The following is a 13,995-nucleotide window of genomic DNA, read 5'->3' on the forward strand; positions in this document are numbered from 1 at the left end:
AATAAATACATCATTACACATTTCCTCTGGGTCTTTTATACATTTTCTCATAACATTGCTTCCAGACTCATTCATTATCCTTGATACCAGTGTTTCTAGATCTCCAGTTCCACCTTAAATGGATCTCCAGTTCCACTTTATATGTATCTCCAGTTCCACCTTAAATGAATCTCCAGTTCCACCTTAAATGGATCTCTAGGTCCACCTTAAATGTATCTCCAGTTCCACCTTAAATGGTGAAGCTATTACACTGCATCATTTAAGTTGGAACTGAATTTAAGGAGGAATCTCTGACTGTGGAACTCTTCTGAAGGAGAATGAGGCTCTAAATGTAACTAAAGTCCAGCAGCTCCTCTGATATCACTGCAGACTGGTGCAGAGCTGCTACAGAGCGGCGCTAGTCGCCTGGGAATGAAGCGCTGCTCTGTTTTATTTGTGTTCTGATGATGTATCAGGGTCTTGAAGAGTCACCCCGTGTCGTAGGGGGAGATTTAACCACTGCGCCCTGTAACTCAGCTCCGAGGGGCGAGAGGACACTCAGAAACAAGGGGGGGAGGGGGCACATCTGGAGTCCTGAGGCTATGGGGAGACAGGTCTTCTCCGGTGCTACATGACGAGCACATGCTTGCGCTGGTGTGGCTGTGGCGCAGCCTCTAAGGCGAGTGTGTACTGAGGGAACGGAGTCTGGAGGCAGTTTGGAGGAGAGAGGCGACCCGACCGGACGAGGTCACACAGCGAGTCCAGCATCGACCTCAGGGCAGCTTTATCTGAGCGGAGGAAACGCATGAAACATGATTACAGCTCTGCAGGTGGAAGACACACACAACCTACTGAGGTTTTAACCCTTAGAAGGTGCAGTTTAGCCACGCAGGCCTCTCTGGGACCGAGCCTGATGATTGGTCGCTGAAACAAGGGCAGGAAGCCTGCGGTGTCACAGCACTACAACGGACTTCAAAGGGTTTAAAACCTCATTCAAATGAAGGTAGACTCCTCCTCCTCCAATCAGTATCTTTTGTGTATTTGATAAGAACATACCTCGCCTGTGGTCCCTCTTCCACTGCGTCATCCAGAAGCCCCGCAGCGAGACGTTCCTGAAGATGAGAGATTTCTGGACGGCCAGTGACATCACACACGTTAGCTCTATGTTATATACGAATGGACAACAGTCAGCCAGAAGATTAAAACCACTGCCTGGTGAGGTGAGTAACACTGATGATCTCGTTACAGTGCCCTCTTCTGTTTGGAACTGGCCACTGCACACGGGGAACACCTCACACGACCTCACAGTGAGGCCCTCGGGTCCTAGCGCAGTTCACTCACTGCCCGCCACTGGACAAGGGCCACTGTAAGCAGACCGTCACTGTCGCTCTCTTCACCACACAGTGGTTTTAATCTTGTGGCTGATGGGTGTATAATATGGGCAGGACATGAACTGTAAATAAACCCAAACTCACAGCTGGAATCTGCAGAGGTTTCTTGGCCATGCCTCCGTACGTCACCAGCGTTCCTCCGTAACTGACAAGCAGAGAGGAGGAGGAACCATTAAACTGGACATAGGATCATGTATCTAGCACCTCCAGAAGGTCCTAGATTGATGTTGCTGTAGTTGTACAGTGAGTTAATAAACAGCAATAGTAAGATTGTATTAAAGCACTGATCATTGAAATACTGGCCACTGGGAGACCAATGCCTCGGCTGGCTGGGCTCTCTGGTAACACTGGGAGACCAATCCCACGAGACCGGCCTCTCTGGGACCACTGGGAGAACTCCACCATTCATTTACTGCAGTAGTAGTTCACTGAGTGTTGACTGGAGCCTGAGTTGAGGGGTCACTGACCAAGTCCAGAGCTCACAACTTGACCATTTCCATTTTTAAAGACCCAAAGAGTTGAAGCTTACTCTAAATTGGACAGAAGGAGACCCCCGCTGACTCCTCCCACACAGTTCAGCCCCAGCTTGGGCTTGGGGACCTCCTGAAACGAGCAACACACACAGACGTGACGATCTTCAGTGATGTGAAACTTATAAAACTACGATTTCGGTCTAGAAATGTATGTATGACATCATCAATCACCTGGAAGATGCTTTGAAGGCCTGATGACATCACTTCGTCTTCTGTGATGACGTAATCAGCTCCTAAATCCCGCAGCTCCTTCACCAGCTCTCCACAGTTCGGCCTGAGAATCACACGCTCATTCAGGACCTGTCTCTGATGATGTGGCGCGCTGTGATTGGAGGATAGTGTACCTGTCTCTGATGATGTGGCGCGCTGTGATTGGAGGATAGTGTACCTGTCTCTGATGATGTGGCGCGCTGTGATTGGAGGATAGTGTACCTGTCTCTGATGATGTGGAGCGCTGTGATTGGAGGATAGTGTACCTGTCTCTGATGATGTGGAGCTCTGTGATTGGAGGATAGTGTACCTGTCTCTGATGATGTGGAGCGCTGTGATTGGAGGATAGTGTACCTGTCTCTGATGATGTGGAGCTCTGTGATTGGAGGATAGTGTACCTGTCTCTGATGATGTGGCGCGCTGTGATTGGAGGATAGTGTACCTGTCTCTGATGATGTGGAGCTCTGTGATTGGAGGATAGTGTACCTGTCTCTGATGATGTGGAGCGCTGTGATTGGAGGGTAGTGTACCTGTCTCTGATGATGTGGAGCGCTGTGAATGGAGGGTAGTGTACCTGTCTCTGATGATGTGGAGCGCTGTGATTGGAGGATAGTGTACCTGTCTCTGATGATGTGGAGCACTGTGATTGGAGGATAGTGTACCTGTCTCTGATGATGTGGAGCGCTGTGATTGGAGGATAGTGTACCTGTCTCTGATGATGTGGAGCGCTGTGATTGGAGGGTAGTGTACCTGTCTCTGATGATGTGGAGCGCTGTGATTGGAGGATAGTGTACCTGTCTCTGATGATGTGGAGCGCTGTGATTGGAGGATAGTTTACCTGTCTCTGATGATGTGGAGCGCTGTGATTGGAGGATAGTGTACCTGTCTCTGATGATGTGGAGCTCTGTGATTGGAGGATAGTGTACCTGTCTCTGATGATGTGGAGCGCTGTGATTGGAGGATAGTGTACCTGTCTCTGATGATGTGGAGCGCTGTGATTGGAGGATAGTTTACCTGTCTCTGATGATGTGGAGCGCTGTGATTGGAGGATAGTGTACCTGTCTCTGATGATGTGGAGCGCTGTGATTGGAGGATAGTGTACCTGTCTCTGATGATGTGGAGCTCTGTGATTGGAGGATAGTGTACCTGTCTCTGATGATGTGGAGCGCTGTGATTGGAGGATAGGGTACCTGTCTCTGATGATGTGGAGCGCTGTGATTGGAGGATAGTTTACCTGTCTCTGATGATGTGGAGCGCTGTGATTGGAGGATAGTGTACCTGTCTCTGATGATGTGGAGCGCTGTGATTGGAGGATAGTGTACCTGTCTCTGATGATGTGGAGCGCTATGATTGGAGGATAGTGTACCTGTCTCTGATGATGTGGAGCTCTGTGATTGGAGGATAGTGTACCTGTCTCTGATGATGTGGAGCTCTGTGATTGGAGGATAGTGTACCTGTCTCTGATGATGTGGAGCGCTGTGATTGGAGGATAGTATACCTGTCTCTGATGATGTGGAGCTCTGTGATTGGAGGATAGTGTACCTGTCTCTGATGATGTGGAGCTCTGTGATTGGAGGATAGTGTACCTGTCTCTGATGATGTGGAGCTCTGTGATTGGAGGATAGTGTACCTGTCTCTGATGATGTGGAGCGCTGTGATTGGAGGATAGTGTACCTGTCTCTGATGATGTGGAGCGCTGTGATTGGAGGATAGTGTACCTGTCTCTGATGATGTGGAGCGCTGTGATTGGAGGATAGTGTACCTGTCTCTGATGATGTGGAGCGCTGTGATTGGAGGATAGTGTACCTGTCTCTGATGATGTGGAGCGCTGTGATTGGAGGATAGTATACCTGTCTCTGATGATGTGGAGCGCTGTGATTGGAGGATAGTGTACCTGTCTCTAATGATGTGGAGCGCTGTGATTGGAGGATAGTGTACCTGTCTCTGATGATGTGGAGCGCTGTGATTGGAGGATAGTGTACCTGTCTCTGATGATGTGGAGCTCTGTGATTGGAGGATAGTGTACCTGTCTCTGATGATGTGGAGCTCTGTGATTGGAGGATAGTGTACCTGTCTCTGATGATGTGGAGCTCTGTGATTGGAGAATAGTGTACCTGTCTCTGATGATGTGGAGCGCTGTGATTGGAGGATAGTGTACCTGTCTCTGATGATGTTGATGGTTCTGATTCCCATTGCTCTGGCGATCTGGATCACTGACTGACCCACAGCACTGTTCGCTCCATTCTGGATCACTGTCGAGCCTTAAAACAGAATAAAACAAACAAAAAAAAACCAGTTCATGCTCCATAGGTTCGCCACAAGGGGGCGTCTGGGTTTAAAACTAATTTAGAACAGGATCTCTGACCCCTCTAACCACTAGGAGTCAGTGTAATGGCTGTTTCAAAACGTGAGTCAGAGTCAGTGCAGAAAACACCTGACTGCTCTCTCATACAGACATGAGTAATAGCGCCCCCACCTGGTGTGAGAGTGTGGAAGTCCTGCAGCATCCTATATGCAGTGCAGGGATTAACTGCGATTGTAGCAGCTCCCAGAAGAGAAATGTCCTTTGGGACAGTGATCAGATCGTCCTCCTCACACACAGCTTCAGTTCTCCATGTTCCTAACACACACACACACACAGCATTGTTTATTTACACTCTGCTATTTAAAGACACAAAAATGTCCCCAATAAACACACACAAACATTGTACTGGAAATTGCATTTTGGAAAGACCCCAGTTCTCACCAAATCCTGCGTCCACAGGGACCACCCAGTCCCCCGGTCTCACCGTCTCAACACCATCACCCACCTCCAGCACCTCCCCCACGCCCTCGTTCCCGCCCACCGCTGGCAGAGCACACAGGATTGCGTACGTCCCTGTCCAATCACACAACACAGAGACACAGTGAGCAGGTGTTTCTGATAAAGTGGCCAGTGAGTGTCAGTAGAGGGGGGGGTGTTTCTGATAAAGTGGCCAGTGAGTGTCAGTAGAGGGGGGTGTTTCTGATAAAGTGGCCAGTGAGTGTCAGTAGAGGGGGGGTGTTTCTGATAAAGTGGCCAGTGAGTGTCAGTAGAGGGGGGGTGTTTCTGATAAAGTGGCCAGTGAGTGTCAGTAGAGGGGGGGTGTTTCTGATAAAGTGGCCAGTGAGTGTCAGTAGAGGGGGGGTGTTTCTGATAAAGTGGCCAGTGAGTGTCAGTAGAGGGGGGGTGTTTCTGATAAAGTGACCAGTGAGTGTCAGTAGAGGGGGGGTGTTTCTGATAAAGTGGCCAGTGAGTGTCAGTAGAGGGGGGTGTTTCTGATAAAGTGGCCAGTGAGTGTCAGTAGAGGGGGGGTGTTTCTGATAAAGTGGCCAGTGAGTGTCAGTAGAGGGGGGGGGTGTTTCTGATAAAGTGGCCAGTGAGTGTCAGTAGAGGGGGGGTGTTTCTGATAAAGTGGCCAGTGAGTGTCAGTAGAGGGGGGGGGGGGGTGTTTCTGATAAAGTGGCCAGTGAGTGTCAGTAGAGGGGGGGGTGTTTCTGATAAAGTGGCCAGTGTGTGTCAGTAGGGGGGGGGGTGTTTCTGATAAAGTGGCCAGTGAGTGTCAGTAGAGGGGGGGTGTTTCTGATAAAGTGGCCAGTGAGTGTCAGTAGAGGGGGGTGTTTCTGATAAAGTGGCCAGTGAGTGTCAGTAGAGGGGGGGTGTTTCTGATAAAGTGGCCAGTGAGTGTCAGTAGAGGGGGGGTGTTTCTGATAAAGTGGCCAGTGAGTGTCAGTAGAGGGGGGGGTGTTTCTGATAAAGTGGCCAGTGAGTGTCAGTAGAGGGGGGGTGTTTCTGATAAAGTGGCCAGTGAGTGTCAGTAGAGGGGGGTGTTTCTGATAAAGTGGCCAGTGAGTGTCAGTAGAGGGGGGGGTGTTTCTGATAAAGTGGCCAGTGAGTGTCAGTAGAGGGGGGTGTTTCTGATAAAGTGGCCAGTGAGTGTCAGTAGAGGGGGGTGTTTCTGATAAAGTGGCCAGTGAGTGTCAGTAGAGGGGGGGTGTTTCTGATAAAGTGGCCAGTGAGTGTCAGTAGAGGGGTTGGTGCTGGTTTCTTTACCCTGTATCATGTTGATATCTGCGGGATTCACTGGAGCTGCCAGCATCTTCACCCTCACACCGTTGTCCCTCAGCACAGGTAAAGGTAGCTGCTCCATTCTGAACCAAAGAAGAAACCGAGGGAAGGGTTTGTGAGGTCACAATTTATAGCGTCCTGTGTCACTGATGAAGGACTAGAGGACGAGCGACACACACTGTGCAGCGACAGATGAGCTACTGTCTCTGACTCTACATCTACAAGGTGGACCAACGAGGGAGGAGTGTCTCACAGAGTGGACAGAGAGTGGACACAGTCCTCGTGTCCCTGCTCTCACCTCACATTGCTGATGTTGTGTGTGTGCTCTCTGTAGACCAGCGCTGAACAGTGATGGACGCTCCTCTGAGATCTGGACCCCCACCGTCCAAATACTTTCAGCTCCAGGAACCTTCGCCCGACCCCCATCAGACGTCTCGTCATTCTGTATTCAGACGGGGTATTCTGTATAATAATAATAATAATAATGCACTTATACATTAATGGTGGCACAGTGGTGCAGCAGGTAGTGTCTCTGTCACAGCTCCAGGGTCCTAGAGGTTGTGGGTTCGATTCCTGCTCCGGGTGACTGTCTGTGAGGAGTGTGGTGTGTTCTCCCTGTGTCTGTGTGGGTTTCCTCCGGGTGACTGTCTGTGAGGAGTGTGGTGTGTTCTCCCTGTGTCTGTGTGGGTTTCCTCCGGGTGAATGTCTGTGAGGAGTGTGGTGTGTTCTCCCTGTGTCTGCGTGGGTTTCCTCCGGGTGAATGTCTGTGAGGAGTGTGGTGTGTTCTCCCTGTGTCTGCGTGGGTTTCCTCCGGGTGACTGTCTGTGAGGAGTGTGGTGTGTTCTCTCTGTGTCTGCGTAGGTTTCCTCCGGGTGACTGTCTGTGAGGAGTGTGGTGTGTTCTCCCTGTGTCTGTGTGGGTTTCCTCCGGGTGACTGTCTGTGAGGAGTGTGGTGTGTTCTCCCTGTGTCTGTGTGGGTTTCCTCCGGGTGACTGTCTGTGAGGAGTGTGGTGTGTTCTCTCTGTGTCTGCGTAGGTTTCCTCTGGGTGCTCCGGTTTCCTCCCACAGTCCAAAATCAGACGTTGGTAGGTGGATTGGCGACTCAAAAAGTGTCCGTAGGTGTGAGTGTGTGAGTGAATGTGTGAGTGTGTGTGTCGCCCTGTGAAGGACTGGCGCCCCCTCCAGGGTGTGTTCCCACCTTGTGCCCAGTGATTTCGCGTAGGCTCCGGACCCACCTCCACTGTGAACTAGATAAGGGTTGCAGACCATGAATGAATTTTACATTAATGAATCTGAAAGTGTTTATTTTGAGCTTCTATAGAACAAAAAATATCAAATTTAGCAGGAAAAAATATATTTTTAGACTGAATAAACAATAAAAATAAGAACTCATAAGCAAAAGCAGCCATCGGAACATTGCTGTGAGGATCTGACTGCATTCAGCAACTTCAAACACTAGTGAGATCACATGCTGATTTTGAAGGAGGTCCTAATTCCTCTGTAAAGTTTGGGATGGAGCTCCCTCTCCAGAGAAATCTGTTCCTCTGGGTTCTACACCCCTCCGGCTGACTCTTGGCATTGGGCTGCTTTGTGATTGGTTCGAAAAAGAAGAACAGAGCGGTGCACACTTCAGTTCAGACAGTTCTCACTGCTTTTACTTCTTTTTTCATCGTTTTAAAGCTATAAATCAAATCAAATTCATTTGTACAGCGCTTTTTACAACTGATGATGTCACAAAGCGTTTTCACAGAATTCCGGTAAAGACATGAAATGTAAATATGTAAAGAGTGTAAAACCCCCCAGGAGAGCGAGGCCAGGGGCGACAGGGCGACTGAGAGACTCCCTCAGAGCTGAGGAAGGAACCTTGGGAGAAACCAGGGCTCACACAGGGGACCTACCCTCCTCTGGTCAATCTACGTACAAATACCTTTAAAGTGTTTGTGTGTAGTGTTTAACTGTGATTCAGAATCCAAACCCTCTTCACTCTTTAGGACACGGTATCGTCCCCAAGAACAGAACAAACCCATCACAATCTTCTGCAGCTTTTTCCTGATGGAGCTCAGAACTCTTCACTCTCCACACGGCTTCAGTCTTAGGTTCTTTTTTTCTGTTGAATTCAGTGACTATTGTGACTTTAATACGACACACAGTCGCTGTAAAAAGACCTATTTGTGCCTCTACCCCTCCGTAACAACGCTGCACTCACCTTCACGTGTCCCTCTTCAGACGCTGCTTCCTCTTCAGCAGGAGCTCGCCGTATGAAAGAGAAAGGATGAGGACACACACTTCCCTAAATCTGTCTGTTTCACAATTTCACACTCACAAGACTCTGGACGATGAAGAAACAGTGTGTTTTCCCATTCATAATTCACACACACTGTGTGACGGGGGTCTGCGCAGGGCGTGGTGCACAGAGGCGAACCGGAATTCTCAAATTATGCAAAAAAAAAAAATTACAAAAATGATGAGAAAAGACAGCGCTCTCATATTGAGACCTCTTCAGTTATTTATGAGGCGTACTGCACACAACTTACTGAACATGTTATTATTATTAGTGTAGTTATTTTTATTGGGATTGGTTTTATTGCAGGCGGCACAGTGGCGCAGCAGGTAGTGTCTCAGTCACAGCTCCAGGGGCCTGAAGGTTGTTGGTTTGAGTCCTGCTTCGGGTGACTGTCTGTGAGGAGTGTGGTGTGTTCTCCCTGTGTCCGCGTGGGTTTCCTCCGGGTGACTGTCTGTGAGGAGTGTGGTGTGTTCTCTCTGTGTCTGCGTGGGTTTCCTCCGGGTGACTGTCTGTGAGGAGTGTGGTGTGTTCTCCCTGTGTCTGCGTGGGTTTCCTCCGGGTGACTGTCTGTGAGGACTGTGGTGTGTTCTCTCTGTGTCTGCGTGGGTTTCCTCCGGGTGACTGTCTCTGAGGAGTGTGGTGTGTTCTCTCTGTGTCTTCATGGGTTTCCTCCGGGTGATTGTCTGTGAGGAGTGTGGTGTGTTCTCCCTGTGTCTGCGTGGGTTTCCTCCGGGTGACTGTCTGTGAGGAGTGTGGTGTGTTCACCCTGTGTCTGTGTGGGTTTCCTCCGGGTGACTGTCTGTGAGGAGTGTGGTGTGTTCTCCCTGTGTCTGTGTGGGTTTCCTCCGGGTGACTGTCTGTGAGGAGTGTGGTGTGTTCTCTCTGTGTCTGCGTGGGTTTCCTCCGGGTGACTGTCTGTGAGGAGTGTGGTGTGTTCACCCTGTGTCTGTGTGGGTTTCCTCCGGGTGACTGTCTGTGAGGAGTGTGGTGTGTTCACCCTGTGTCTGTGTGGGTTTCCTCCGGGTGACTGTCTGTGAGGAGTGTGGTGTGTTCTCCCTGTGTCTGTGTGGGTTTCCTCCGGGTGACTGTCTGTGAGGAGTGTGGTGTGTTCTCTCTGTGTCTGCGTGGGTTTCCTCCGGGTGACTGTCTGTGTGGAGTGTGGTGTGTTCTCCCTGTGTCTGTGTGGGTTTCCTCCGGGTGACTGTCTGTGAGGAGTGTGGCGTGTTCACCCTGTGTCTGTGTGGGTTTCCTCCGGGTGACTGTCTGTGAGGAGTGTGGTGTGTTCTCTCTGTGTCTGCGTGGGTTTCCTCCGAGTGACTGTCTGTGAGGAGTGTGGTGTGTTCTCCCTGTGTCTGCGTGGGTTTCCTCCGGGTGACTGTCTGTGAGGAGTGTGGTGTGTTCTCTCTGTGTCTGCGTGGGTTTCCTCCGGGTGACTGTCTGTGAGGAGTGTGGTGTGTTCTCCCTGTGTCTGTGTGGGTTTCCTCCGGGTGACTGTCTGTGAGGAGTGTGGTGTGTTCTCTCTGTGTCTGCGTGGGTTTCCTCCGGGTGACTGTCTGTGAGGAGTGTGGTGTGTTCTCCCTGTGTCTGTGTGGGTTTCCTCCGGGTGACTGTCTGTGAGGAGTGTGGTGTGTTCTCTCTGTGTCTGCGTGGGTTTCCTCCGGGTGACTGTCTGTGTGGAGTGTGGTGTGTTCTCCCTGTGTCTGTGTGGGTTTCCTCCGGGTGACTGTCTGTGAGGAGTGTGGTGTGTTCACCCTGTGTCTGTGTGGGTTTCCTCCGGGTGACTGTCTGTGAGGAGTGTGGTGTGTTCTCTCTGTGTCTGCGTGGGTTTCCTCCGAGTGACTGTCTGTGAGGAGTGTGGTGTGTTCTCCCTGTGTCTGCGTGGGTTTCCTCCGGGTGACTGTCTGTGAGGAGTGTGGTGTGTTCTCTCTGTGTCTGCGTGGGTTTCCTACGGGTGACTGTCTGTGAGGAGTGTGGTGTGTTCTCTCTGTGTCTGCGTGGGTTTCCTCCGGGTGACTGTCTGTGAGGAGTGTGGTGTGTTCTCTCTGTGTCTGCGTGGGTTTCCTACGGGTGACTGTCTGTGAGAAGTGTGGTGTGTTCTCCCTGTGTCCGCGTGGGTTTCCTCCGGGTGACTGTCTGTGAGGAGTGTGGTGTGTTCTCTCTGTGTCTGCGTGGGTTTCCTCCGGGTGACTGTCTGTGAGGAGTGTGGTGTGTTCTCCCTGTGTCTGCGTGGGTTTCCTCCGGGTGACTGTCTGTGAGGACTGTGGTGTGTTCTCTCTGTGTCTGCGTGGGTTTCCTCCGGGTGACTGTCTCTGAGGAGTGTGGTGTGTTCTCTCTGTGTCTTCATGGGTTTCCTCCGGGTGATTGTCTGTGAGGAGTGTGGTGTGTTCTCCCTGTGTCTGCGTGGGTTTCCTCCGGGTGCTCCGGTTTCCTCTCACAGTACAAAAACACACGTTGGTAGGTGGATTGGTGACTCAAAAGTGTCCGTAGGTGTGAGTGTGTGGGTGAATATGTGAGTGTGTGTGTTGCCCTGTGAAGGACTGGCGCTCCCTCCAGGGTGTGTTCCTGCCTTGCACCCAGTAATTCTGGGTAGGCTCTGGACCCACCTCGGCCCTGAACTGAATAAGCCGTGTGACAGAGTCACTACCTGCTGCTCCACCGTGCCACTATTGACATGCCATTACTGAGACATGAAAATACTTTTACTTTATTTGACTCTTAAAAACAACTTTATGTTTCATCACCAAATGCAAAGCAACTGAAAGGACCCTCTGCTCCATTGGCTGGTCACCAGTTACCGGAGTAACAGTGGGGGTGTGGCTCACAGAGCAGAAGGGGAGGGATATATCACTGAGTACGGTGCAGTAGGAAAATCCCCTGAAAATAAAGTGTTTTTTGGGTTCTTTAATGTGAATATGCTCCCAGACATCTGATTAATCCTCTCAGTGAAACAGAACGCAGCACAACCCACGTTACACATTTAACACCCAATAAATCAGGTTTCAAAGGGTTTTGTTGATCACAGGCTGCAACAGAAGTGATTTCTGAAAACATTTTTAAACTTTTCCCTTGATTAGACCCGGATTTCCTTATATGGGCATGAGGCCGACCACAGAAACAGAACAGGACTTCAGAGGTCTGCTGTAAAACTGATCTCAGATCAGAAAGCATTCAGGAAAGAGAGAGAAGTGAGTATTGTGCTGTGGAGGAAGTTTATTTAAAACACTGCTGGGTACAGACTAAACACCATCATCACACACACACCTCAGGAAGTCATACACACAGCGGTGACCTGCAAGGAACCGAGCTCTCAGTCAGAACATTAAAGTCCATAGTTCAGTGTGTTGATTCAGGGCTGATTCTGTGTTGATTCAGAACTGACTCTGTGTTGAATCTGGACTGACCGTGTGTTGATTCAGGACTGACTCTGTGTTGATTCAGGACTGACTCTGTGTTGATTCAGGACTGACTCTGTGTTGATTCAGGACTGACTCTGTGTTGATTCAGGGCTGACACTGTTGATTCAGAACTGACTCTGTGTTGATTCAGGACTGACAGTGTGTTGATTCAGGACTGACTCTGTGTTGATTCAGGACTGACTCTGTGTTGATTCAGGACTGACTCTGTGTTGATTCTGGACTGACTCTGTGTTGATTCAGGGCTGACTCTGTGTTGATTCAGGGCTGACTCTGTGTTGATTCAGGGCTGACAGTGTGTTGATTCTGGACTGACTGTTGAATCAGGGCTGACACTGTGCTGATTCAGGACTGACTCTGTGTTGATTCAGAACTGACAGTGTGTTGATTCTGGATTGACAGTGTGTTGATTCAGGACTGACTGTTGATTCAGGGCTGACACTGTGTTGATTCAGGACTGACTCTGTGTTGATTCAGGGCTGACTCTGTGTTGATTCAGCACTGACAATGTGTTGATTCAGGACTGACTCTGTGTTGATTCAGGGCTGACTCTGTGTTGATTCAGGGCTGACAGTGTGTTGAATCAGGACTGACACTGTGTTGATTCAGGACTGACACTGTGTTGATTCAGGACTGACTGTTGATTCAGGGCTGACACTGTGTTGATTCTGGACTGACTCTGTGTTGATTCAGGGCTGACACTGCTGATTCAGGACTGACTCTGTGTTGATTCTGGACTGACAGTGTGTTGATTCAGGACTGACTCTGTTGATTCAGGACTGACTCTGTGTTGATTCAGGGCTGACTCTGGAATGATCTGGGATGTCTTCTGAATTGAATCATATTGGACAGTGGAGTGATTCAGGACGCCTGACTGTAGATTAATAATGAATTGACTTAAGATTTACTCAGGAGTGACTTTGAATCAACTCTGCAATAATTCAGGTTTGACTCTGGACAAATTCACATTTAAATCTGTGTGGGTGCATAGGGGTGTGTGTATGAGTCTGTGTGTGTGTAAGTGCGTATGTATGTGTGTGAGTCTGTGTGTGTGCGTATGTATGTGTGTGGGTGTGTGTTGTTTTTTTCTAAGCTCCGGGGCATGTTAAAGGCTGGACTCCTTTAATCTCCACAGCCTTGTTGAACTGCACCTCCAGAACCTTCCCTGCTTTAGTGATCTTCAGGTTCTTCATACAGCCTTTAAACGCAGAGCTGGTGGTCAAACCGAACTGCTTCAGACCCTCTGGAACACACACACACAAAACAGTGGGCAGGCTTAGTCAGAGCTTCTGTATTAAACCTATTTAGTTTTAAACAATAGCTGCCTCCACGTGGAGACCCACTCCATGGAGCATAAACTGGTTCATTCTTCATTAACCGTAATAATGACTCCCGCTCTTTGGGAACAATGACTGACTGCACCTTTAATGGTAGTGTTATTTGTTAAGACTTTGAATGTCGTTGCCGTGGTGACGCTTTGATTGGCGTACCTGGGTACCCGCCCACGTAGATGGGGTCGTTGGTGTCGGCCGAGGCCGAGCGAGGGTCCGAACTCGCCGCTTCGGACTTGTGTCCATCTACGGTCAGCTCCAGGCGGTGCTTCAGCTTGTGGGCGGAGACAGAGTGCCACTGTCCATCACAAAGCTCCGCCCCTTCCGCAGGCTCGTACACAGCAGTGACCCGCCCCACTCCGTTATCAGCGTGGAACATGAGCTAAACACACACACACACACGTTTTTCATATTGTACTTTTTTTAGAACATTTTTTCTTCTCTCCATCTCTGTCCTCCATTTCTCATTCTTTTCTTTTTTACTCCTCCCTCCTTCTCTTTCCCCATCTCTTTCTTTTTCTTTCCGGCTTCACCTTTTTATCTTTCTCCAATTCTCTCTCATTCTTTTCTTCTTCTTTCCCTCATTCCATCCCATTTTCTTTTTCTCCCTTCTCCCCCCCCCCCCGTCTTCTCATCTTTCTTTCTCCCACTCTCTCCCCTCCTCTCACTCTCTTTCCCTCTTCTCTTTCTTTCTCGTTCTTTCTACTTCGTTCACTCTCTCCTCTCATTTTTCTTCCCTCCATCTCTCTCCCTTCTTTCTTTCTCCT

General features: G+C 49.7%; 2 protein-coding genes across 3 annotated transcripts in view; both read right to left on the reverse strand.

Annotated features, from left to right (window-relative positions):
- Positions 1 to 167: 167 nt before the first annotated feature.
- Positions 168 to 8,456, reverse strand: LOC136702036 (enoyl-[acyl-carrier-protein] reductase, mitochondrial). 2 transcript variants are annotated; one of them, XM_066676855.1, is made up of 11 exons: positions 8,407 to 8,456; positions 6,499 to 6,642; positions 6,186 to 6,283; positions 4,860 to 4,991; positions 4,590 to 4,733; positions 4,272 to 4,374; positions 2,075 to 2,177; positions 1,900 to 1,973; positions 1,455 to 1,515; positions 1,036 to 1,108; positions 168 to 767 (listed from the first exon to the last, which is right to left on the reverse strand). In XM_066676855.1, the coding sequence occupies exons 2-11, from the start codon at positions 6,639 to 6,641 to the stop codon at positions 607 to 609; spliced, it is 1,092 nt and encodes a 363-aa protein (XP_066532952.1). In that variant the 5' UTR covers position 6,642; positions 8,407 to 8,456; the 3' UTR covers positions 168 to 606. The 2 variants fall into 2 exon arrangements, with proteins under 2 accessions (XP_066532952.1, XP_066532951.1); XM_066676854.1 differs by having other exon boundaries at positions 6,499 to 6,662; positions 8,407 to 8,445.
- A 3,230-nt stretch (positions 8,457 to 11,686) lies between these two features.
- lama2 (laminin, alpha 2) overlaps positions 11,687 to 13,995 on the reverse strand; it is a 95,145-nt gene continuing 92,836 nt past the window's right edge. Inside the window, 2 exon segments of the mRNA XM_066677948.1 lie at positions 11,687 to 13,140; positions 13,388 to 13,610. Of these exon segments, the coding sequence (XP_066534045.1) occupies positions 12,986 to 13,140; positions 13,388 to 13,610 (378 nt within the window). The 3' untranslated portion in view covers positions 11,687 to 12,985.

The sequence above is a fragment of the Hoplias malabaricus genome, chromosome 7 (assembly GCF_029633855.1).
Source record: "Hoplias malabaricus isolate fHopMal1 chromosome 7, fHopMal1.hap1, whole genome shotgun sequence".
Lineage (NCBI taxonomy): Eukaryota > Metazoa > Chordata > Actinopteri > Characiformes > Erythrinidae > Hoplias > Hoplias malabaricus.

Coding starts and splice junctions, on each gene's coding strand:
- LOC136702036 (XM_066676855.1), bottom strand. CDS start 6,641: ATGACGAGACGTCTGATGGGGGTCGGGCGAAGGTTCCTGGAGCTGAAA. Junction 4,734..4,859: donor CCCTGTGGACGCAGGATTTG/GTGAGAACTGGG, acceptor TGTGTGTGTTAG/GAACATGGAGAACTGAAGCT. Junction 1,109..1,454: donor AACCTCTGCAGATTCCAGCT/GTGAGTTTGGGT, acceptor CTGGCCGTCCAG/AAATCTCTCATCTTCAGGAA.